General features: G+C 41.0%; 2 protein-coding genes across 4 annotated transcripts in view; one reads left to right on the top strand and one right to left on the bottom strand.

The window, feature by feature from the left end:
* The window catches only part of METTL24 (methyltransferase like 24), a 74,270-nt gene extending 64,563 nt beyond the window's left edge, over window positions 1-9,707 (top strand). For both annotated transcript variants that reach the window (XM_033143590.1, XM_033143591.1), the window contains one exon: window positions 9,063-9,707. In XM_033143590.1, the coding sequence (XP_032999481.1) occupies window positions 9,063-9,377 (315 nt within the window). In that variant the 3' untranslated portion in view covers window positions 9,378-9,707. The remainder of the gene's footprint in view (window positions 1-9,062) is intronic.
* A 1,196-nt stretch (window positions 9,708-10,903) lies between these two features.
* Window positions 10,904-23,638, bottom strand: part of CDC40 (cell division cycle 40) — a 35,632-nt gene continuing 22,897 nt past the window's right edge. For both annotated transcript variants that reach the window (XM_033143586.1, XM_033143585.1), the window contains exons 6-15: window positions 23,215-23,311; window positions 21,867-22,006; window positions 20,154-20,228; window positions 18,388-18,433; window positions 17,501-17,602; window positions 16,735-16,850; window positions 16,404-16,537; window positions 13,738-13,814; window positions 13,288-13,432; window positions 10,904-12,752 (exon numbers count right to left, since the gene is read on the bottom strand). In XM_033143586.1, the coding sequence (XP_032999477.1) occupies window positions 12,575-12,752; window positions 13,288-13,432; window positions 13,738-13,814; window positions 16,404-16,537; window positions 16,735-16,850; window positions 17,501-17,602; window positions 18,388-18,433; window positions 20,154-20,228; window positions 21,867-22,006; window positions 23,215-23,311 (1,110 nt within the window). In that variant the 3' untranslated portion in view covers window positions 10,904-12,574. The remainder of the gene's footprint in view (window positions 12,753-13,287; window positions 13,433-13,737; window positions 13,815-16,403; window positions 16,538-16,734; window positions 16,851-17,500; window positions 17,603-18,387; window positions 18,434-20,153; window positions 20,229-21,866; window positions 22,007-23,214; window positions 23,312-23,638) is intronic.

Here is a 23,638-nt window from a genome sequence, read left to right as displayed (position 1 = left end):
TGGCTGCCCCCACCCCCAGGGCACTCAGCGCGCACCCCCAAGATGCTCGCCACATGCGCTGCTTGCCATGCACCCCCAATGCATGCCACGCCCCCCTGGGATGCGTGCCAACCACGTCCCTGGAAATACGCCGCTCCCAGTGCTGGAGCAGGTAGCTCTGCCACTGTACTAGACTAGGGATGACCCCCTTTGGATGATCTAACAGAGATCTTTTTGTGTTCTTTTTTTATTCAGGTTTTATTGGCAAGAACCTTGCTCCCATATCAGTCCAGGGAAATCCATAATTCAGGATAGTACAGACAGGGATGTCTCAGGCTTTAAAGCCATTCTTCTTAATAGCTTTTATGGGTGTGTCAGCAGGCCCTAAACACCCTAATAGTAGAAGTTATTGAGTGATAATAGACCCTTGCTCCCAGGGTTAAGCTCTGGGTAGCCTTGGACTGTGTTTTACTCGTGTGTGTGTGTGTGTGTGTGTGTGTGTGTGCACACGCGCTTGTGTATTGAAAGGCAGTAGAAGTCCTTACATATTGGCAAGAGGTCTGACCCATGGACAGGTTTTCCATCCTGCTGTTATATGAAGCAGGCTTGTGGTGCTCTGTGTTTGTTGTGCTGTTCATGCAGTCCTTGTGTGTATCTCTTGATTGAGGTACTAATATACCAGGAACAGAATCCTAAACAAATCCTACAAGAGCAAAACACCAAATGCTCCCTATGCCAAGAATAGGTCGTGATGATGGAACAGCTGTTATGGGGTGAACTCTTCCCAAGTATAGGAACTAGGAAAATTATTTTCTCCCTTGTTTGCCAACCAGAAAAGATTACAGTGCTTAACTTTGACACCATGGCTATGTAACCTAAATCTCTTTGGACCCAAGCACTGCAGATATGATCTCTCGTTATGTGCAGAGATGCAGGAAACCTGATGTGTGGTAAATTGGGATATCTTGCTTTCTCCAGTGGCTTTTATCACATGCTGTGATAACACTGGCAAATAGCTTCTCTCAGGTACTTACTCTCAACTGATTGTTCTCTGTAGGGAACTTTAAATGGCACTCAGGTCAATGCCAGATATATCAGAAATCCCATTAACCTTGTTGTTGCAGATATTAAGGCCTCCTTGGTCCTGACTATTGTAGCGAAAGTCTGAGAGTTCATTCCCTCCCTCTCTCCTGGGAACAGGAACAGCTCCTGTCTCTAACCATTTGGTCTGCTGCCACCAGCCCCCCTTTTCCTCTGACTTTGAGAGAAGGGCAGTCCTCAAGGCTGTGAGCAATTCATACTTGTTAGGGAGATGTGGGAGCATCCAGCCCACACCTCTCTCCCTCTACGAAGGAGGTCAGCTAGCATGGGCCCAGAGTTATAGGCACCGTGGAGAGAAGACTGTATTGTGAGCAGTCACAACAACACATGATTAAACCCCAACAACCAGTTTTAAGAGAAAGGGGTTTAAGAGAACAAAAAGGGGAAAGGCAGAATACTGCATGAAAGGAAGTAGAAAGCACTTCTCACATTTCATGCTAAGTAAGCTACAGCTTGAGGCCTCAGATTAAGAGGGGGCTCTAAATGCCTTTTTTTTTCTTTCTAAATTTTATGATATGTGCATAACACATAGGGTGCATGCCTCTTCTGCTTTGTTAAGTGCTAAACTATGTGTGTAACTGATTTTATGTTCCTGAGCATAAAAGGTTTTCATATATGCTAAGTAAGTATTCAGAAGGTACTTTCATTTAAAGGTATTTCATGTGCTATGGAATCTTAAAATTGACTAGGGTTACAGTCTCAGCATGTCTTCATCTGGCCCTTATTCCAAGTCTACTCTATCCTAAGTAGTTACTCACAAACATAGGCCCCTGAGTAATGCAGCACCAGGTTGATTGGATGGACAGTGAATATTGGCCACATTCCATTGTTAAGGGTTCCTTGTCCAGGTGGGCTCTGATTGACAGGTGGCTCTGAGCAAGCCAGTCTGATGAGTGACACATAGCCAGGAAAGGTACTGTTACCACCTTTTGGGATGCGGCTATCACAGTGTTAATGACTGTCAGAGTTGCCCAACTTCCCTGCCAAGATAGCAAGCTTTGCACAGCTTGCGCACTGAGACTTGGCAGAAGCTTCCATGGTCTGCCTGCCTCTAGGGAATGGAAGCTGAGGGAAATGTGAAGCATTTTTTTAAAGACGTAGGCTGGGACTGTGCCACAACAATGAGTCCAGTTGGCATGTTATGTTCCTTTCGGTACGGTACTTCTACAAGTGCACTTATGGTATGTTTTTTGGTCATATAAAAGAAACCGGAAATGGATTGTCAGTGCTATCTCAAGGGTCTCTGATGAGCTCTGGATTTCGTCCATCCTTGTAGCTGTTGTAGCAGTTAAGTGCACCAGCTCCACATAGCTGTGAGTAGAGCAGGGGCTATGGGCCTGTGGCTTTAGAAATTAGAAGTCTTTATTACTTTTCATTCCAGTTGCTGAAGAAATTGCATGTAAACACAAGTATACTTCAGATTTATCTGTCTCCTCTTTCCCCAGTCTCCCATACTCAGCATGTGTGTGAAAGAATGACAATGTAGCACCAGGGAAACAGATTATACACGGAACATAATGCTCGCAAATGCATGGTGAATCATTAAAGCAACATTCTTTTGTCTCTCCTGAGGGTAATTTGCAGCAGGAACATAAAATGTTTTTCAGATGCGCATGGTGTCCTGGTGATAAGCACCGTGTAGGTAGAATGCTTAAGACACAGAACCTGCGCACTCCTTTGGCATCTCCATTTTTATGACTGAGCCTGAAATAATGAAGGTTAGGTGTGCAACAATATCAGCAGCAGCATTATTGCTAAGTTTATTGCATGCCCTTCAGCAGCAGATCTCAGGACAATTTAAAATTCAGAAATTAAAAACAGTTCTAACAAATTGCAGGAGTAGGGAGTGTGCATTGTGAGAACAAAGGAAGGTGCATTACACCAAGCCAGATTATTTGTCGATCCATCCCCAAAATGTCTGAGGCATAACTCAATGGCAGGGGATCCGCATTGTATGCAGAAAGTCCCACATTCTATGCTTGGCATCTCCAGACAGGACTGGTAGAGACTCCTACCTGAAACCCTGGAGAGCCACTGCCAGTGTAGATGAAACTGAGCTAGATAGACCAAAGTCTGATATTTTATAAAAGTTTCCTGTGACTCGGTCTCTTGACTGACAGCAGCTTTCCAGGATCTCGGGCAGCAAAGTGATCCTTTTAGCTAAACATGCCATGGAAAGGGGGATTGAACTAAGTAGGCAAAGTTTGTGCTATGCTCCTTCCCTGGAAATTTTCTACAGTTCCACACTGTAAAATGAATCTGGAACTATGCTGGGGGGGGGGGAATCAATCTTTGGCACACCATGAAGCCGCCTTATGCTATTCTATTAATGTCTGGGAAAATGTAATTTTAATGTGTGCATGGTGGCATGACCACCTGTTTTGCTTAGGGGCACATGAGCAATAATGCCAGCATTGCCCACTTGGACTTCTTCCTATAGTGAGCAGACAGCTGTGCTAGGGTGTGTGTGTGTGTGTGTGTGTGACAGAGAAAGAGAAAGACTTTCTAATTCAAGATTTAATAGTTCTGCTCAGAGTAGCCCTTTCTAGGCTTCATTCTGGGTGCAATGGGAAGAGTGGTGATGTTGCCACTTCCACAAAGATCTGTTTTTCTGTTGCTAAGTACATGTCTGCTGTCCTCTTTCCTTAGAGCTCTGACTGGAACAGGCCTGTGCTTGTCCAGAGCAGCCCTTACATAAGGGCTGAGGGAGCTTTGGCCTTCCAGGTGTTGCTGGACTCTCCTCAGGCAGCTAGCAGGGCCTATCAGAAGGGCCACAGAATCACACATCCCTTGCCTGACATGGATTTAGTGTGTACGTGGGGTGTGCGTCTGATGGCACAACAGTCCAGAATGACGTGCACTAGTAACACAACAGTAATGTATAGAAAGTCATGAATAGAAAGGCACATCTATTTGGTTCATGCCTTTATTTCACTTATTCACACCTTTTTTTTTTAGAATTGAGGGTAGAAATCTGCCCTTCATGGCAGTCATTGTTTTGGGTTTTAGATGATGGAGCAAAGCAGGACGCTGTGCTTTTCTGTCAATCTTTTTTCTTTTTCTAAGCATGCTGAACATTTTTGTGTGAACAGTGCAAGTAGTGTCAAACTTTGAATTGGCTACCCGCTATCTCTTAATACTGTCATCTTTCTTTTGTGAGCTTTCCCGTATGCAACAGATAGAGGCACAGCTTATGCTTTTCTTCTTTTCCTTCTGGCAGCTCACTTTATCCTGGAGATGCTGGTCATAACAATCACATTTCAGTTCAGTTTTGTGAATGTTGTAGGTTATGAGCTGAATACCTGCTGCTTGTCCTCCTGATGCAAGGCTATCAACTCTTTTGGACATTAACTTGAGAGTATATGAGGGTGAAGGGAGGCATCAAAGCCAGAATACCACAACCTAAAAGCCCCTCCAGATGACCCATATAGAGTATTCATCAGGACTTGTGTGCACGATCCTTACATCAAGATTAGATTGTATCTGGTCTTTATTAAGCATTTGTTCTGATTTATTCAATGAGCATTCTTCCTGATTTGCTTACAGGGTGTTTTCGCAGCTTCCCATTAGTTATTTATTCATCCCACCCTCTTCAGGCCACTCCAGACAGGTGGGGTGTGTGTGTGTGTGTTCTTCACTATGTTGTTGATGCAACAATAGACCGCACATGATTCTGCTTTATGTGTTGTTCTGTGATGCTTCCCCAATGTTACTGCAATTATTGTCATCTGGAGACATAGCAAAAGCTGGACAAAAACAGTAACGCACAATCCTGGAACATTCCCTGTTTAGGGAAGTTTTTAATGACTGATGTTTTAATGTATTTTTAATCTTTGGTTGGAAGCCGCACAGAGAGGCTGGGAAAACCCAGCCAGATGGCAGGGTATAAACAAACAAACAAATATTATTGCATGAAGAGTTTCAGGGTAGGCAGCAATTGGAAATGAAGCAGTATGTCCATCCCAGAACTTCTGTAGGAGCAAACAGAATTGAAAATAGGATCACACATAGCTGCATGTCAGGGCATTTTTGTGAGTTACTCCCTGTACGGAATACCAGCACCTGTTCTTTTGCTGCCAATGGCAGCTGTTTTATCCTGGCACAGCAATCCTATCAATATATGAATGCCAGTACCTTTTTTAAAAAAAAAAACAAAAAAAACCCCACTGAGCACCTAGATCCCAGCATGAGCACAAAGCACCATGAATGCACCATAAAAAGGATGCCTGGATGCACCCTCAGTGCATTTCCTTGTCACTTTCTGAACCACAGAAGTTTGCTTATTTTTTAAAAGTGTATTTGGTGTGCTAGGATGAAAGAGCACTTTAATCCACTTTTATTGTGCAAACCTGAAGGTCGGGTGTGTGACAGAAACATTTCCACAAAAAACATCCTGTCACTGATGGAGTGGGAAGGGGGAAAAGCCAAGTGGTTCTTATTTATGTAAGAGGTTGCATTTGCAGGTGTGTAAGAAAAGGGAAATACTTGTATGAGAAGGCAGTCAGATATCTAGTTTCAATAGTTATGCAAACTGGAATCCCCCTTTAATTTTTTACCATGCTGTATGTACATAGAGGGTCTCTATGCTTTCAATAGTTGTGCAAGAGTGAAAATTCTGGAAACTGCAGCTTGTGAGACAAGTGGCAGCCATTGAAATTTCCTCTTCTACATAATTATTTTAGTAAGGGAGATGTCCCTTTCTCCTTATTTAAAACTATGTGCAAGCATGCAGTGTCAAGAGAGATATCTGATGTTGGATCCCTCCTTCCTTCTGCCACTGCAACCCCCAGTATCTTGGCTCTACTGACATTGGAGCTCTGATGTCTGAAGAGCCAGAAACGGTATGTGTTGGGGCAGTTTTGAGAAAGGACTAGGAATCAGCTTGGTTCTGAAGGATGCAAAGCTGTCTCAGCCACCAGGGTTTCCCTAAACCTAAACTAGGATGACATGTGGTCTACCGAGCTCCTTTAAACCACTTCCTTGTTTTTTCCTCCCACTGGAAACGGGGGGTGGGGATTTCTTTTAAAATACCTACAAAATTGATGGAGGAGCATATTTTTCTCTGAATAGATCTTAAGATACTCCTATTCAGATATACCCAGTTACCAGTCACCTTATATATGTCACATGGAAACATGGCAACCAGTGAGCAGGGTGTTTACAGAAGGCACAAGAACCTTAATGGTTAAATGTGTCGCCTGTGGTTAATGTTTCTGTACAAATGCAGGAACTAAAGTAATTTTTCAAGTGTGTCTTGTGATGCTTCTAACATTTTACCAAACGCAATGCATATTTGCCATTTATACATTTCCACACAGCCCCTCTCTTGACCTGTATCATACTGTTTAACAGCTGTAAGCATGAGATGCAGCTGTTTCTCCACTGAACTGAAACTGATGAAATCCCTCTTGGAATTCTAATTGTAGGGCTAATTCAATGGTGTGTGTAAATTCTACATGTGGTGGATCATGGCAGTGAGTCTTGGGCCTTGCCCAGTGGGGCTTCCTCCTGCCACTCCCTATCAGGCTGCTTATTGTGAATGAATCCTACCTGTGCACGAATATGAGCATATTTCCCAAGTAGTCTAAATTCTCTATTTGGGGGGGGGGGTTCCCCCTGTACCGTATTGAATATGGGATGCATGATCTCTGAACCTTTTGTTACTTGTACCTATACAAAAAAAGATTTAAGACCTAACACACCAAACAGATGTCTTGTGGATGTCATTTTCAATTGCCCTAAGTAGGAGCTTGCTACCTACCATTATGTATTGCATTATTTTCTGTATGGGATCCCACCACACAAATAGAAAAAAGAGCAACCACCACAATTGCCCAGGTGAAAATCCATCCACTCAGTGGGTCACTACACAAAAGTAGTTCACTGGGTGTGCACATTTGCTCTGTCAAACTATTTCAACCAGCCCCCACAGAGGTTCCAGTCTGCACTGACCCTAATTTAATTATTGCAGGCAGTTAATAGGTACTGAAGAGTTAAACAGGGCATGAAGCAAAATCATGCAGATGGTGCACACAGCAAAACTGAGATGGCACAACTGAATTATCACCAGATGGAGCCTGGTGACGAGTGCATGCTTTCCTCCATCTTCCAAGATGGGCTTTTTCTTTTCTCCTTTTGGAAGACATAAACTGACAGCTGTGGATCTGGGTGGAGACAGCAAATGTCTGACATGAATACTAAGTAGTCCAGATTCTCTTTCACACACAGTAAGGAAATTGCTATGAATCCTCTTCTGCAAAAGCATTAATAGGGATTTTTCTTTGGCTGCAGTAGAGGTCCTGCAGTAATTAATATACTTAAGCAAACATCTGCATAGCATTCCATGTTTGTACTTCTTCCTTAGAAGAGACGAGTGCCTTTCAGGTGTTTGACATCCAGTCTCAAGGGAATGCTCTAGTACTGTTTAAAAAAGCAATCTATAAGCTTAGTCCCTTTAAATAGCCTTGCATGATCTAGGGACTATATAGCAAAATGTACCACACTGGGATATTTAAGAGCAACTCATTATCCTGGAGTTTGGTGCTCATAGCCACGAGCCACAATAATTTCCTTACCACTTCCATTGATGTCTCTTGTTGTCCATAGGCATGTTCCACCTGAAGCCAAAGGTTCAACACATACCGTAATTGACTCTGCTGTTGAAATAGTAGAATTAGAAAGTGCTGAACTTTGGCTGGCTCCTACTCCTAATGATTGTCATTTGTTGTAATTGCCTTTAGATCTATTGGGGGCATAGGCAGTGTAGGGGCTAAGGAAGGAACACCAGCCACCATACTTGAAATAATTTTATTGGGAAATGTGGATGCTATTGTAACATTGCTTTTCAAGTTCCACATTAATAAAGTCTTTTCTTTTGATTCCTGATAGTGTCTCCTGGTGAAAGCAAAAGTCACTATGACAAGAGAAAGGATTTCCTTTTTCTTAAAATGCTCCATAGATGCTAATGGCACAATCTTAAAGACATCTACTTAGAAGTAACTCACATTTAGTTCAATGGGACTTGTTCCCCGGCAAGGATTGTTGCCTAAAAGCAAAGTTATTTGCAACTGTTGAAACTCTGAAGCAATCAGGAATGAATTTGTATATAAGAATGCATCGAGTGCCCATGGAAATGACAGACAGCACTTTGTTCAGCCAAGTCAGTCAAAGGGTAGTCAGGACAGCTGAGCAATCTCTCTTGACAAACTCTTGGCTGGTGCATCTCTCTGTGTTGTAGGGGTGTGTGTGTGGTCTTTTATTTGGGAAATCTTCTGCAAGGTAATTTTCATCAGGTTATCTATCATTATTGTGTTATATGAAAGGGAGTATGGATGTTCCAGTGGCTGTTAATATACAGTCAGCATCAGCACAGAGAACTGTTCAATTACATAAGGATCCACACCTGGAAAATGAATTTATTAGTAGTGCATAGAATACTATGCACAGGACCCAACAATATGCCAACAGATATGATGAGGCTGCTTCTTCTGTTCCCTGCAGCCCCCTCCATCTCCTCCAGTCATAGCTGTCAACTTTCCCTTTTTTGCAGGAAATTCCCTTATTCCAGCGCAGTTTCCCATTGCAAAAAAAGAGGAAGTTGACAGCTATGGCCATTTCCCAATGCAAAAAAGGGAAGGTTGACAGCTCTGCCTCCAGTGGCCCACCAAACTCCAAAGCAGATTGGACCTTGGGGGGGGGGGCTGCAATGAAGAGAGGAAGCATAGGTCTTATTTGCACATGTAAAAGTCAGTTGTGCAAGGGGACACTGATCTCACCATAATGCATGTCTCTGTTTTCTAATAACCAGTTCATTATTTTTATACATCCGTTGCAATCTATTTTCTGTGGTAAAGAATCTACCATTCTAGGCTCTAATAATCACATGGAAATGGCCTCTCTGATGAGGCTTGATATATTAAATACACAGTTGATTTATGAAACGAGGAGCCTGTTTTTCATGCTTTCCTGTCATACTTTTACAGATCGATATCCTCAAAGCAGATATGGAAAGTGCAGAGTGGAAGATTTTGGAAAACCTGATCCTAGAGGACGTTGTGGAACACATAGGGCAATTGGTCTTGGAAATCCATGTTCATTGGCCGGGATTTGAGGTCAGTGGCAATGACAGCACTGTGGTTCGGTACTGGTACAGTCTCCTCAAAGAGCTAGAACTGAAAGACTTCAGGCTTTTTCACACTTACAAAGACTTATCAAAACCACAGATGTTCCTAAAAAGGGAAGCCTTCAATGCAAGTAGTTGTTATACACTGAGCTGGGTGAATACAAGATGGAAATAGGGGCTTTGGCCTACAGAACAGAACTGTGACTCATCCCCTTCAGCGGTACTATTGAAGGTGAGTTCAGAGACGAACTGTCAAAAATTACCCAATGTGCAAATACAGCAGCTGTGGTATATAATAAAAATATATTTTTGTTCCCCCGCCAAAGTGGGAAGGCATAGATTCATATCCTAGAAGAGTTGAAGCCTGAATTTAAAGTATTTTGTTTACTTTGTCTATGCACTTGGCTGCTGCCCAGCCCAAGCCTGTTGAGATGTTTTCATCATCATACTGATTAAAAACTCAAAATGTGTGGAAAATAAATTGTTTCTTCATGGCTGAATAGCATCACCCCCCCAAAAAAAGCTGTCTTAAAATACTAAGCTTTCTTCTGGGGGCAGGGGCTAAGATTATCAGGATGGTGGTTTACAACATACACTGTTATCAGGGCTGGCGCGTCCATTTAGGTGAACTAGGCAATTGCCTAGGGCGCCAAAATGGAGGGGGCGCTGGCCAGGCTTGGGCGGGATGGGCAGGCAGCAGCTTCTCCGCTGTTGCGGAGAGGTGCTGCTTGCCCCCTACACTACCCCCCCGGCTCCCACTAAAGCAGGCTTTGGCGGGGGGGGGGGCAGAAGGTGGTTCGCCTAGGGTGCAATAAGCCCTAGCACCGGTCCTGACTTATTAACTGCCCATCATCATGTGTTAAATGTGTCTGTTTTGGTCCATGACCACATTTTTAGAAGCAGCTATGCACAAGTACAAAACAGTTGTGTAAATTCACACAGCAACAGCCAAGGTTTTCAAAAGGCAATTCCAGATTGGGGCTTCTGGGCAAATTAAGCCCCCTGGAATTGCCCTATCTCAGGCATGTCCAACAGGTAGATCGTGATCTACTGGTAGATCACTTGATGTCTGTGGTAGATGACTGGCTCCCCTAAAAAAAGCTCTACATCTTTGCCCTGAAGCCCCCAAAACAGGGCTTTCCTTCCTAAAAAAAAGCTCAACAACCTCAACCTGAACCCCCCAAAAGGGGGTAGATCACTGCCAGTTTTAAACTCTGAGTAGATCGCAGTCTCTTGGAAGCTGGCCACCCCTGCCCTATCTGAATCCTCCCAAAGTGGCACGCAGGTGCCTGTATGCTTCACACCCATGGGGCAAACAGCTGTTTGAGGAGGCATGTAGTACTGGAAGTATGGTAGCAATGAAAAAGGTGAAACCTTTCCTTCTCTCCTGCTACGACTCCACTAAAAATGCCCCCCAAACAGCTGATTTTAAGTTTAAAAAACAGTGTGAGATCATGCCTAGTTAGGCCCTTAGGTGAGGCACATGTAGCAGTGGGTGGGTAAGATGGGAAACACAAATTTGGCAGCAGCAATTTATTGATGCATGTATTCAGAATGAAAAAGTAGTTACGTAGCTATAATGTAGTATTCTTACATGCGTCATCCACTATAAATGCCATGTTATCAGAAATGTGTGAAGCAGTTTTAGATTTCTGAAAATGCTGCACACCTTCAACTGTAGAAATGTACAGCACAAAGAAATTCTCCCACAATATTTTAATATAATAAACTCAATGAAAGATACATTTACACTCTGGCACTGCAGAGAACTAGGCAGTTACAACTTCAATACCAAACAAAGAGTAAAAATGAAGCAGCAGCAGCCACCTGCAGACAATGCTAGAGATGTTACACTAAGCTGGTATCCATCTTTTAATATAAAACATTTATTAAAAATAAGATCTGTAAAAAGGAGGATTGAGACATATGTACAGTAGTTTAGCACAAAACACACAATTCCATGAAATAAAAATAGATATTAAAGTGCCCATTTACAAGACTTAGGTGGTCAAATGGCAATGAAGCTGCAATGTGCTTTCAATTATACCTTCTTGGAAGCATTTCCATAAAGGCAGTAATTCACTAATTGCACAAGCTCCACTGACTGAATGGGGCTTATGCTAAAGCAGCATTTGATGAATTACTCGTTAACTGTCTTATATACATATATACATAATATTCTTTGGATTTGTTTTATTATAAAAAGAAAATATTTGAGTAAGAATAGAAACCTGACTTGTCAATAATAATTATAAAAAGGAGTCATGATAAAAATGTAGAGTTTCTTAGCATGTATCCAAATCCATGCATCTGCAAATATAATGGGACTGAGAAAAATACCTGGAGGTGAGGGAGCATAAAGTGTATTTCTATCCCATCTCACCACAAACAGCCTGTCCCTCAGTGAATGGAATGGGTTGTGGTGTGGGGGGCTGACAGGAAGGGTGTGGATTGCTGAATATTGGGCTCCGGCAAATTTTGGTGACTTCTGCTTTAGCCCCCATGTGCTACAGCCCACCACACTCAGCAGCATGCCCCAACACCCAGGAAAGGCCTTTTGGTAGTGGGAGGAGCTATTAAATGGACCTCATGCTCATCACCTTTCGTAAGCATTTCGCTGATCTAACCTATTAGCTATATCCACCTGCTGCACAAAATGGATAATGGTGAAGAGAAACATTCAGGACTTGATGGAACCCATCTTGGAGCTAGAATAAACATAGCAACAGATAGACATCCTCTGCCTATCTGGGTCTCTGCACTAGGCTTTCCTTCATATTTTCAAGCAGGGCTGTTGGGTTTGAGGGGACTGCCCTCACAAAGAAACAACAACCGTGTTGCACATATAAAATCTTTGTGTATTTCAACATGACCCACACCTGCTGTTAAAATACAAAAACAATTCCAACAACTTCTATTATACTGTACACACACGCACACTCAGAAATATCCAATGTATTTGGAAATTTGAGAGTACTGCCAAACAGTATTTATAAACAGATGCATCATCTTGCAATGCTGAAATGAAAACATTTTTCTCCCAAATTGTGCACTTTTGAGGATAGAGTGAAGCTTATGAAGTATACTTCAGCTTCATGAACACAAAGCTAGACTCAAATCTCCTCAGTTTAATTTAATTTTAAAATAGGATATTCCATTTAGACCACTTCATTTGGTCACTTTCAGCTTATAATAGTTTTGAGATTGGAAACATTTCAGATGAAGTCTTCTGAATTCCCCATATGGTATATGTGCACTGTAATACTGAAATACCTGAGGCAACCCATCTTTATATTCTAATGTCAGGTCATCTTTGTTGCAGAACTGGTGTTCACCAAGTGATGAGAAGTTTAGAGTTCTCCTGTATGGCCTTCAGTCCCACAGCTTAATAAGACCATCCCATCCACACGTGATTACCTTGGATGTCTCATGTGGGTGCCAAACTGCACCTATACAGACTTTGTCATGGGCTTTTAATCGGCTGTATAGTTTTGTTGTCTTCCAGTCCCAGATGTTCAGTTTTCCATCTGCATCACCTGATATCACATAGCTTAAAAAAATAATTAAAAATTGCGTCAAAACTCCAAAATACGGTTTAACACATGAAATATTAATTGCTTTCCATGCTTACTTTCTACTGCAGGGTTTTTGCGATGAATTATGCTAATCACAATGGCCTCAAAAGTTACCTGCCCAGCAGTGGGCTGTATCAACATGCAAATCAGCTGCTCAAAAGGGTTAGAATAATTAGACCAATTTCTCCTCATGCTGCCCCATCCTATGACAAGGAAGGTGAAGACAACCCCTAAAAAGCAAATGGTACCAAAACATAAGCTCAGCACTGCTAGTATTAGGCACTAGATGTGCAGCCTTGACTACTGGATGGAGGAACCTGGACACTCCTCCTCCTCCTCCCTAATCCAGAATCACTGTTACAGACTATACACATATGAGGACTCCTTTGACAGTTTAAAAACATCTTTTAAGTCACACTAGAGTCCAAAATCAGACCATGGGGGAAAAGCCTGAAAATCAAAATGGGGCATAACCCATAATATAGCCAGATGAACTATAATGAAACATACCTCATGTCAGGTGAAAAATCTACTTGGCAAGCATACCCAGCCACCATATGGCCCTTGAATATTTTCTTTTTATTTAGCCTGAATCTGTTTTGAGCTCCAAAAATCAAAATCTGGTTGTCCATCGATTGACAAGCCAGCCACTTCCCTGTTAAGAGTAAAAAAAAAAGAATGGTAATGTCATTCTTAAAATAAATTCATGCACTTAGATTTTTACATCTGACTTAATTTTGAGAATCACCAGTGATAGCCATAGTATATTAAAAATAATAATAAAGCTCCAATTTTGCATTCTACAAAGACACACAATCTGAGACATGGAATTGTGAATTATTTTGGCTGTGATAGGACTTAACATGGATTTTTATTCTGCCATAAATATGGAGCCTCAAGCGGTAAATTCTAAAGCAATAAATTATTCTATGAGAGGCCTAAGAAGATACGTTAGCTTACCATTTGGAGACAAAGTCACTGCTGGCATTGAGTGCATACTTGGTTCTGCTATGTATTTGAAATCTACTGGTATGTCCCTATGAAAGAAGAGAAATATATGGATGAAATACTACAAACATACACCTAGTAAACAAAATTAAGAGATGAGAGGGGCCTAGAAGTCTGCAGTCTAAATGTATTTACTTGGCTATTGAATTCTGCAGTATCTAACAACGCCATGTGTAATGATACACTTCCTTTCTTTCTCCCTGTGTTCCAAATTTAGGAATCACGATCTCCTTCAATGCAGAAAGTGGGTGGTCTAATGCCTAACCATTTTGAAGTGAAATGAGCCCCTCACCCCGGACAATGTTGTAGGGTTTCTGCATTCTGTCGTACAGTAGTTTGCCAGTTAAAGCAAAATGTTACCACCTGCTCACGAAAAAACCCTAGCATCAAAACAGTAGTTGAGCCCTGAAAGGTTGAGGGTATCAGCTGGAAATAAACAAAAGAACAATTGAGCAGTAAGGAATTGGCTGGCTTGAGCCTCTAACAGTTTATAGTGCATTGGACAGGGGAGAATGGGGTAGGGCAACAGTGGGAGATACCTACCCCACAGGCCTAATTAGGCCTGCCATTTGGCCAAGCCCCACTCACCTACCTACACCAGATGTCATAAAGGACAGCTGGTGTGGAGCAGCAGCATTTTGCCCTCTCATTCTCCAGAACCCCCCTCCCTGTGTAAAACAACAAAGTGCACTCAGGTTTGGGCCTGGCAGCCAGCTTTGAATCTGAGCCCTTTGGTACTGTGCACTGTGGAGGCGGTTTTTAGGAGGGCTGGAAAGAGAAGTGTTGGGGAGGAGTCTATTATCTCTACCCACAAAAAAACTATCATTCATGAACCCACAGTATGTCACAAGGCTCCTGAGATTCTATGCTACCTGGAGCCCTGAATAGGAACACTCCTAGGTATGCACTGCAACACTTCGGGTGATATCAGCTGATGGGGGGGGGGCAAGGCTCAATCCTGCTGGCGCCTGCTTCACCATTACTATGAACAGTTCCTAGTAATATCTCAATATTTGCAGAAAGAAAAAGGTAGCATTCAACGTGATTTTCTTGTTTTTCAAAAATAAACAAATACTTGAAAATAAATACATGGGAAGATCTGCCTGAAATAGGAGAGAGTTAAAGGACTTCAGCACACGTACATGTTTCTGTACAAAGAATAAAAGATTTCCCACTAGAATTTTATTTTGCTTCATGATTCTGCTCAAGGCATTTAAATGTTTAGTTTTGGTTAACTAAATGGTCTTTGGAAACTCTTGAGAATTGCTATGGCTGATATAAATATCATCAGCTTCTGTGGGTGGCACTGAGGATTTAACAATGCAGAAACCATTCATTACACAGCTACATTAACCTCCATAATATTTACATACATCACATTAATGACAAATTAGATGGAGTGTAAATGCTCTCATGAAGGTTAATTGCAGCTTAATTTTGTTCATATAACCATGAGATCATATAAATTCAAGGTAATCAAATTCTACCACCAGCGCTTTGGGCCTACAGAAAGACCGGAAAGCTTTTTTTAGAAGATTCACTCACACCTTGAAGAAGCAAAAATGCAACAGTGCAAACCTATTTGCCTGTAATGGCAAATAAATTCAGTACTTCATGTCCAGCTTTTATGCAGCATATCATTAAACGAAAGCAAATAAATATGTGGTTTATCTAAAATGTGTAGGATTCTTTTAAGAAAACAAGTAACCCTCACCCTGAAGGACACAGCAAATCTGAGTAGACAGCCCTCAACCAATCTTTCACCCACTATACCAAATATTCTGCTATTTTGAAGTTTATTATTCAACTTCAAAAGTCATTAAAATGAAGTCAAAATGCCCAAGAAAGATTAGAGCAGGAGCCCAGTGCAACAGCACTCCTTTCCACTTGAGATTCCCAGCAACTGATAGTTAGAGCTATACCACTTCGGATAATGGAGGTAGTACCGACACTATGTGTAATTGTCACTCCATGAATTTCTCCATTTGCATCTACTGTGATTTCCGTATCGGTTATAGTAAATGTTCATATGGCCCTTAAGCATTATGAAGTGGTACTGGTAAAGCCAGTAGGTGGTGCTCTTTCCCCAGAGTCAATAACTAACCAAAGCCCAAACAAATAATTTATTGCAATGGTTCCATTTAAAAACAAAGAAAGAAACCTGACTAAAAGTATGTCTTCATTCTGAATATTCCAGTCTCTGACCTGGAAGTAAAATGTTTGTGTCTTGGCATCCTTTCTTGAATAACCCACTATTTGACACAATACTGGAAAGCATACTCCTTTCTTTGCCATATTTGCTCATTGTTTCTTCGACAACATCCCCTTTAAATGTGGAGTAAACTGCAGTCCCTCCTAAGTTTCATCTCAGGCTGGTACAGAGATGCAAGCTAACCAAGGTTTAGGAATCAGGCCATGGCATTGTATGCTGTATCAGCATCATCAATTCCAGAGAACATTCTGGATGGGGTAGACTCACAGGAAAGAAGTCTAAAGTTCTGCAACCAGTTGGCATCATGGCTATATTGAGGGGGGAAGTATAAAGAGAATACATTCACTACTCAAACTATATTTTCTTCCTCTCTAATCAAAAAGTAAAGACACAAATTTTTACTTACCATTCCCAGACTCTTAAACTCTTGTCATCAGATGTACTCACAAATCTTCTATTTTCATCCACGAAAACAATGGTGTTAACAGCACCTAAATGCCTATCATACTCCTGAACAATTTCTCCACTTCGAATATCCCACTGCAAGACAAATCCAAACAACTCCTTAAAAATGGTGAAGAAAATGATCCATTTTTTAAAATCAAGTATTTTGTAACAGAAATAGCCTATTATTACTGCAACAATAGGAAAGGATTTCTGGTTATATAGTCAATTGGTTTGATCTTCAAATTGTTTCTGCATTATCTTTAGCAAATACTCCGAATTTTCTAACTTACCTGTACAATTTTCTTATCTGACATTCCTGCTACAAAAAGATTTTGCTTATCTTCATCTGGATTGAATTTGACACAGTAGGGAACTTTCCTGTTTGTGAATCTTGAAATACACTGTCCTAGAGAGGGGGTGGGAGGGGAAACAGATCAATGAATAGGAAGAGATTCACATACCCAGCTTCTTCGTTTTCTGTTGTAGCTGTTAGGTAGTATGTTGGGATGACAATTTTGAATATAATAAAATAAACCTCAACCTGTATTTCTGAAGGGTGTGCCATTTGCATTAAATCCAGATTACCAAACCCAATCCACTGAGGGCCATTTCATGCAATACAAAACAACAAACCTTGTTTTGTCAACAAATGTAATTTCTGGAGTACAGAAATATACAAAGTTACCCTTAAACCACTGGTTCATCTAACTCAAGATTGTTCACAGTGGTCCTGACTGGCAGTGAACTCTCCAGGATTCAGACAATGGTGTTTCCTAGCCCACCCTGAAAATGCCAGAGTGTCAAGATGTTCTATCACTGAGCTACATCTCCTTATCCTATTTGATAAATACACCCTTATGTGGCTAAAAGGCTTTCACTTTTGAACCAACCATTTCCCATAACAGTTTAAATGCATCCAAAAAGCAAAGCTGTTCTAAGACGATAATGCTGTACAGGGATCTGCACTCCTGCCACCCTGTTGCACTTTAATAGTTGTATTTGTCATTCACAAAAATACAGGTATCAGAAGAGGAAACATAACAAGCATTCGCCTACCTGTCTCCGTGTCCCAGAGTTTAAGATACCGATCATATGCAGCACTGAGAAACTGAGTCCCAGCATTGTTAAAGCATATATCTCTAACAGCTTTACTGTGCCCTGCAGGACAAATATATATAGTATTAAAAGGAAAGGGAACCAGAGGTTTTTCTTTTCAGTACTAGGGCAGTTGTTGGATGCACAGTGTCTGTGATTTGCAATACGGCTCAGGCACTTTTTTTCTCCCCCTCTATTCTGTCCTCCCATCTCCATTGCCCCCACTTCCCCTTAAAAGCAAGTTATTCTATCCAATTAAGAACACAAACCATTTGGGCTCAAGTGCTGTGACTGTGGTTCTCAATCCAACACTGGAAACTAGGGACACAGCACTTTTGCGCATGCAGTTCTCAATTCAGCAGTGGCTGCACACAGGGAGGCCCAGGTCCACATGTGCACCACCCCTCACTAGGATCAGGGTGTCCTTACGCTACTTCACATGAACCATAATTTTTAAAATAAAAGTGGAAAGAGATGCTGAGCAAAAATACATATATTTCATGTTAATGACCCCATTCTAAAAACAAGCAGCCCTGAAGATCCGGGGGTGGTGGGAATGAGCTATTTGTTGGGGTAGGAGCTTCCCTTGCCCTCCCCTCTGGTACCACCCAATGCTTTACTTGTGATAAACGTGTGTTTAGCTATGCACCACACATGAATGAATTGTACCGCAGGGAGGATTTTGAACTACCATGCTCAATAATTATTTTCTTAGCATCCATCACTTCTAATTATTCCCTTGAGGCACACATTAAAATTTGGACTTATTGCTAAAGGCAGCGTGCAACTGGAATCTGACGCAATTATCATTTATTTAAAAACTGATATTTTTTTTAAAAAAGTATTACCAATGAAAGTTCGTAAGCATCTTCGTTCACCATATACTTCCCAGAGCTGGTGGATGGAAAATACATTTTACAATATGGTTTAATGAAGACACAAAATGCAAGTAGAACAGCTGATGCACACAACTTATTATTTTAAAACAAACCCTTCTTATTTTTGCCTCATTTATAAATCGCTTCCCATAAATCTTCTTGAAGCAATTCAACAAAACAAAAAAAATCAACAGGAAAAACATACATCAAATCCAGTACTGTTAACATTCCTTCTTGGTTAAAAAAGCTTTAGAACACCTGCTGAATGAAAAACTATGTTTTTTTTAAAGTAATTCCCATAATATAATAAAACAGGTACAAAATGTACAAAATATAATTAACTGTGTGACTTGAAAAATGTTATACCGAAAGAACTTGCTGATTCATAGGATGTTCACAGAGCTACTTCTTGGAACTGCGTATCAACAAACAAGGGAAGAGTGGCAGCAGCAATGGAGAAGGAAAGTGCAGCTGCTTTGCCACGTGTACCTCTCCCCCCCCCCCATGTCTTACTACATATTGTATTGTTGGCATCCGCCTGTCTCGAGAAACAAACTGCTGCGTTTGCAGCACCAGTGACCTCGCGGGGAGCAAACCTGGGTGGTGTGTGTGTATGGGGGTCCTGGGTTGCCCAGACGGACGAGACCCCTCTCTCGGCCTCACTCATGTGGTCCAAAGGAAAGCAGAGCAATACATTTGGCACCAGCTTGGCTGCAGGAGTTGCTGGAAGGAGGCGTACAAGGCACCACCCAACCATCTTAAGGACTCCACTCTTGATTTCTGTAGGGTTTACTCCTTAGTGCTTTCTTCTCTCGACAATTTCCCACAAGGCAGCAGAGAATAGTTATACACTTTTTTAAAAAAAAGACAGGGTCATGTTTTCCACTGATCAAAAGAAATTAAGATAAATTGAATAAATATTGCATCCCTAAAGAGAGAAAACCAGTGTAATGTAGTGGCTAGCATGGTGGACTGGGACGTAAGAGAACTACAACATGCTGCCTCAATTAACAGCAGTTTTGGAAAAGTATAGCCTGTTCCACATACGTTATGTGAGTAGCAATCCACTTTGCATGAAGGAGGAGCACACACCTCTCTATTCGAGCTGAAACACAAACAGTAACATGTGAGGTGCATCTCCCATGCAAAGGTTTGCATGCATGACAGCCCATTTTTTTGCAGCCCCCTTCCAGGAATTTTTTTTAAGGTGGAAACAATACAAAACTGGGCTATTATGCACGAAGGCCTCTGCTTTATGGAGAGGCATGTGTGCATTTCTTTCCCTCACTTATGGAGATGGATTGCTGCCTGTATTGAGCAAGGTGTCAGTGCAAAGTAGCTGAACAAATGTCAGACATCTATTTGAAGTCCTCATTATTGAAGGAAACAAAGAAATAGTAAAGGTTACCAGAACATATGACTTGAGCTCTACAGGCTAAGTTAAAGCCATTGGCCAAGGAGATTCCCCTCCACACACAAAAAGTTTGTACAGCAACCTGCTTGGTATATATTGCTGTAGTTTTGTTGTTGTTTTACAATGATCAAAGTACAGGTATTTGTTTAATGATAAACAGAAGATTCCATTATGAACCTGACCTATTACTTTAGCGCAACAAAAAGCCAACAACTGAATTTACCTTGACATGAGTGTCAAAGGGGAGGCATATCCCAATACATTTTGATGTGAATTTAGCCATCTGTAGGCAGCAATAAGTGCACTTTCTGAAGGTACTCACCTTAATTTTACAGTCCATGGAAGAAGACAACAGCAAGTGGCCAGAAAGAGGAAACAGTCTGACAGCGCTGACTCCCTTATAAATAAAAACAACTATGAAATAGCTACAAATATTTTTCTTTTCTTTCCAAACATGTTTATATTGGATCCTATAGGAGACATTCATTGTTAAAGGGTGGCTGCCAATGCTGCTAACTTAGCTGTTGGCACAGCAACAATTCCGTTTGCTGATTCAACCGGACGCTATCTTGATACTACTGAATAGAGTTAAGTAGCACAAGTTGCACTGGTGCCCACCAAATCCCTTAATGAAGAAACATGTATTGTGTGTTTGGAAAGTGGGTTCCTTTTCAAACCATTATCAATATTTTGAAATTATGCTGATTTTTATTCTCACCCCTGAATAAAAGGCTCCGGTTGTTGCTGTTGTTTTTAGAGTACAGCTTTATCAGTGTAATTCCCCCTCCTACCCCCACCCCATGCATGGTTCTTGGGGATCTCCCAACCCGATTTGGGGGCGGTACAGGGGACACACATGGGGGGTAGTTCTGTTGCACTATTGGGACTCATTGCGCTGGCTTTCATTAGCACAATAACTTAGTTGAGTCAGGCCCATAGCTTCATATGACATACAGAAAAAGCCTGGGAGTAACTACTAAGCAGGCACTCCAAATCTAACTGAACCAAAGTTTTGCAGGTTTGCCCATGGCCTTGGGGTGCTTTTGTCTCCTAATGGATTCAAATTAAGCATACTGCATCTAAATGACAGCTATATGTGCTAAAGTTTGAGGAATAATTTCTGCCATTCCATTCCCACTATCTCCAAGTAGGCATCTGAATTTGTATAAGCTCCCTAAGAAAGTCTCAAAGATTAGCTACATAAAATCACAGAAACACACTTGTAATTCTATAAAAAGTACAGCGAGGACTACCAGTGCAAAATATATAAATAACCTCTGTATGAATAAGGAAACACATATCTCAAAGCCAGTTTAGTTCACTAACAGGGACCCATGACAAGGAATTATTAGTTAGGAGACTAATTGGCTGAGAGAATTGCATCTCAGGGGATTTGAGTGCTTGTATCATGGCTTAATGGTGAAAGAATGATGGCCTACATAGAATGTGAAATTAAGTATTCATAGTTCCGAATATAGTAATAAGGTTTTCACACACCATTAGCAAACGAACACTATTGTGCACTTAATGACACCGGTCTAAACTATGGGTGAGAACTAGGATAATGCAGAGTCCACTCATGCCTCCACTGCAGAGGAACCTTACCTAGTGGCAAAGGAAATAATTTAGCAAGTTTAGCAACTTGCTGAGCAACCATACAGTGCTGCATTTGGAAGACTTTGGACATTTGACCTCCTATTTCTCCTTCTCACCGCATATTCTGGTTGTTCTTCCAACCCACCAGAGAGGATCTGGAGGCGGCACGGGGGAAAGCTTGGCTGTGCTAGTGCGAGTCCTTGTGCTGGCTTCTGCTAACAGAACTGGGCAGCTGAATCTACCTACAAGTGTCTCCACCTATTTATGATCACCAAGTACTGAATTAATACAAGCTAGCACATGAAACAAATTTGTGCAAGGACAATTTTTGAAATGAAAAAAAATGATGCTGGGCCCATAATTATAAAAAAGGACTGAGTTAATGGCAAGAAAGCATAACATGAAACAAAGAAAACTTAATATTTTAATTGTCTCTTACCTTTGTATGACCAGACCAGACATGGATCTGTTTCTTAGGAAGGTAGCATTTCTCAGGGGGTACTGTTGAACGTAGGTTAACCCCAACATCCTGAGGAACATGAAGATAGGATCTCCCTTGATAGTCATACATATCTTTGACTGCAAAATAAACAAAACAAAATTAGAACATGCAGGTTTACAGTCTCCCTCAAACATGACATGGATAAATTCAGTTTTAGGACACAATGGAGATTAAAATGAATAATCTACTAACTACACAGCTCAAAAACTAACTTATTCTGACCAGATACACACATTCATGATCTTAAATACTATATTCTAGCTGGCGTTTTCATGCCTTTTAGGTGACAATTTAAATCTCCATAGGCTAAAATGCTATACCCAACGCTGTATAATATTTATGTTTAAAATACCCAGCTCTGTATCAAGAAACATCAAAATTGACTTGACCGCAATGTTAGGGTCTTTTTTATTGGTTTATGAAAATCCAATGAGAAACAATTCAGAAATCCTGTTTGCAATTTCTGCACACACCTTGCTGTCTTTGAGGAAGGCACCAAGCAGTGAAATGTACATTAAAACACTGCATGTAACTTCAAATTTCAAAGTTAACTTGCAACTTATCATTGCATTTGTGGTGATGGGCAAGAGGGTTCTATAAAAAAGTAAATGAGAATGAAGTCCTGCCACACGTGTGAATCTCAGGAGAGATGTGACGAAGAGAGGAGCGAAACATTAGGTTAAGAAAATGCATGATGTAGAAGTGGGGAACAAAAAAGACTTTTCTCCATAATTCTATGAATTGCTTCCACATCAGCAGAAAAATTCAAAATGACAATTTCAAGCCTTTATAGTCAACAATGAAGCCTACATTCCTATATCGTCAAAAATGAGGCAAGATTTGTCAATATGTAATAATCTAAAAGTTGACAAAAGTAAAGATTCCAACGATTAAGTTTGATGTGGTACAAATGACAGCCAAGAAAAGGAGGCTGCCAAATTAAAATACAAGGAACTGACATTTGAGATGAATATACAAGCAAATGACATTTCCACAGTGTTCCCAATAATACAATCTGCCCGCAAGCTAAATTTAACCACATCTTGAAATTCTTTCCGGTGTTACCAGAAACAAAAAAACCAGGCTGTTTCTAAGTTTCTTCCTTACTGAAATCCCCCTTGTGTCTCTGGCACCATGTTTTCTTTTAGAGATCGTTTCTTCCTACATGGTACGCTGCAAGAAGAACTAACATAGCAAATAAATGACAACAAACATTATTCCTGATAAACAAGTGTTTGAAAGTAGATGCAGGAAATGCAAATCAGCTGCTAAAGAAAGCACTTACCATGCAAAATAGTCTTCTCTTCTCCAGGCTTATCATCTTCATGTTTGCCTTTCTTTTGTCTCTTTGCTGTTATTTCATCCAGTTCCCTCTGTTCTTCCTAAGTAGCCCAAACATTAAAAATTACCAGTCTTGTTTTTACAACAAAATCTAGAAGAATGTTTTCACTGAATTCATTTAAAGTTTCCATTTTAATGCTAGTTAGGAAAAAAAAGGGTCAAAAAAGCATGTTAAACAAAAGGTCAGTAAACTATTCAGTTTAGAAACATGTTTTCACAAAATAAATTCTAAACATGTTTCCCAATTCTGATTCAATTCATTGCTTATATAGACAAACAGCAACAGCCATACACAACTCCAAATTTGCAGAAGTCGAAAGGGGGAAACCCAAAAGCAGTTCAATATGAAGTGAGCAGAAAACCAAGTA

The sequence above is a fragment of the Lacerta agilis genome, chromosome 3 (genome assembly GCF_009819535.1).
Source record: "Lacerta agilis isolate rLacAgi1 chromosome 3, rLacAgi1.pri, whole genome shotgun sequence".
NCBI lineage: Eukaryota > Metazoa > Chordata > Lepidosauria > Squamata > Lacertidae > Lacerta > Lacerta agilis.
Note: the sequence above shows the minus strand (reverse complement) of the source record. Positions and strands in the feature narration are given on the sequence as shown.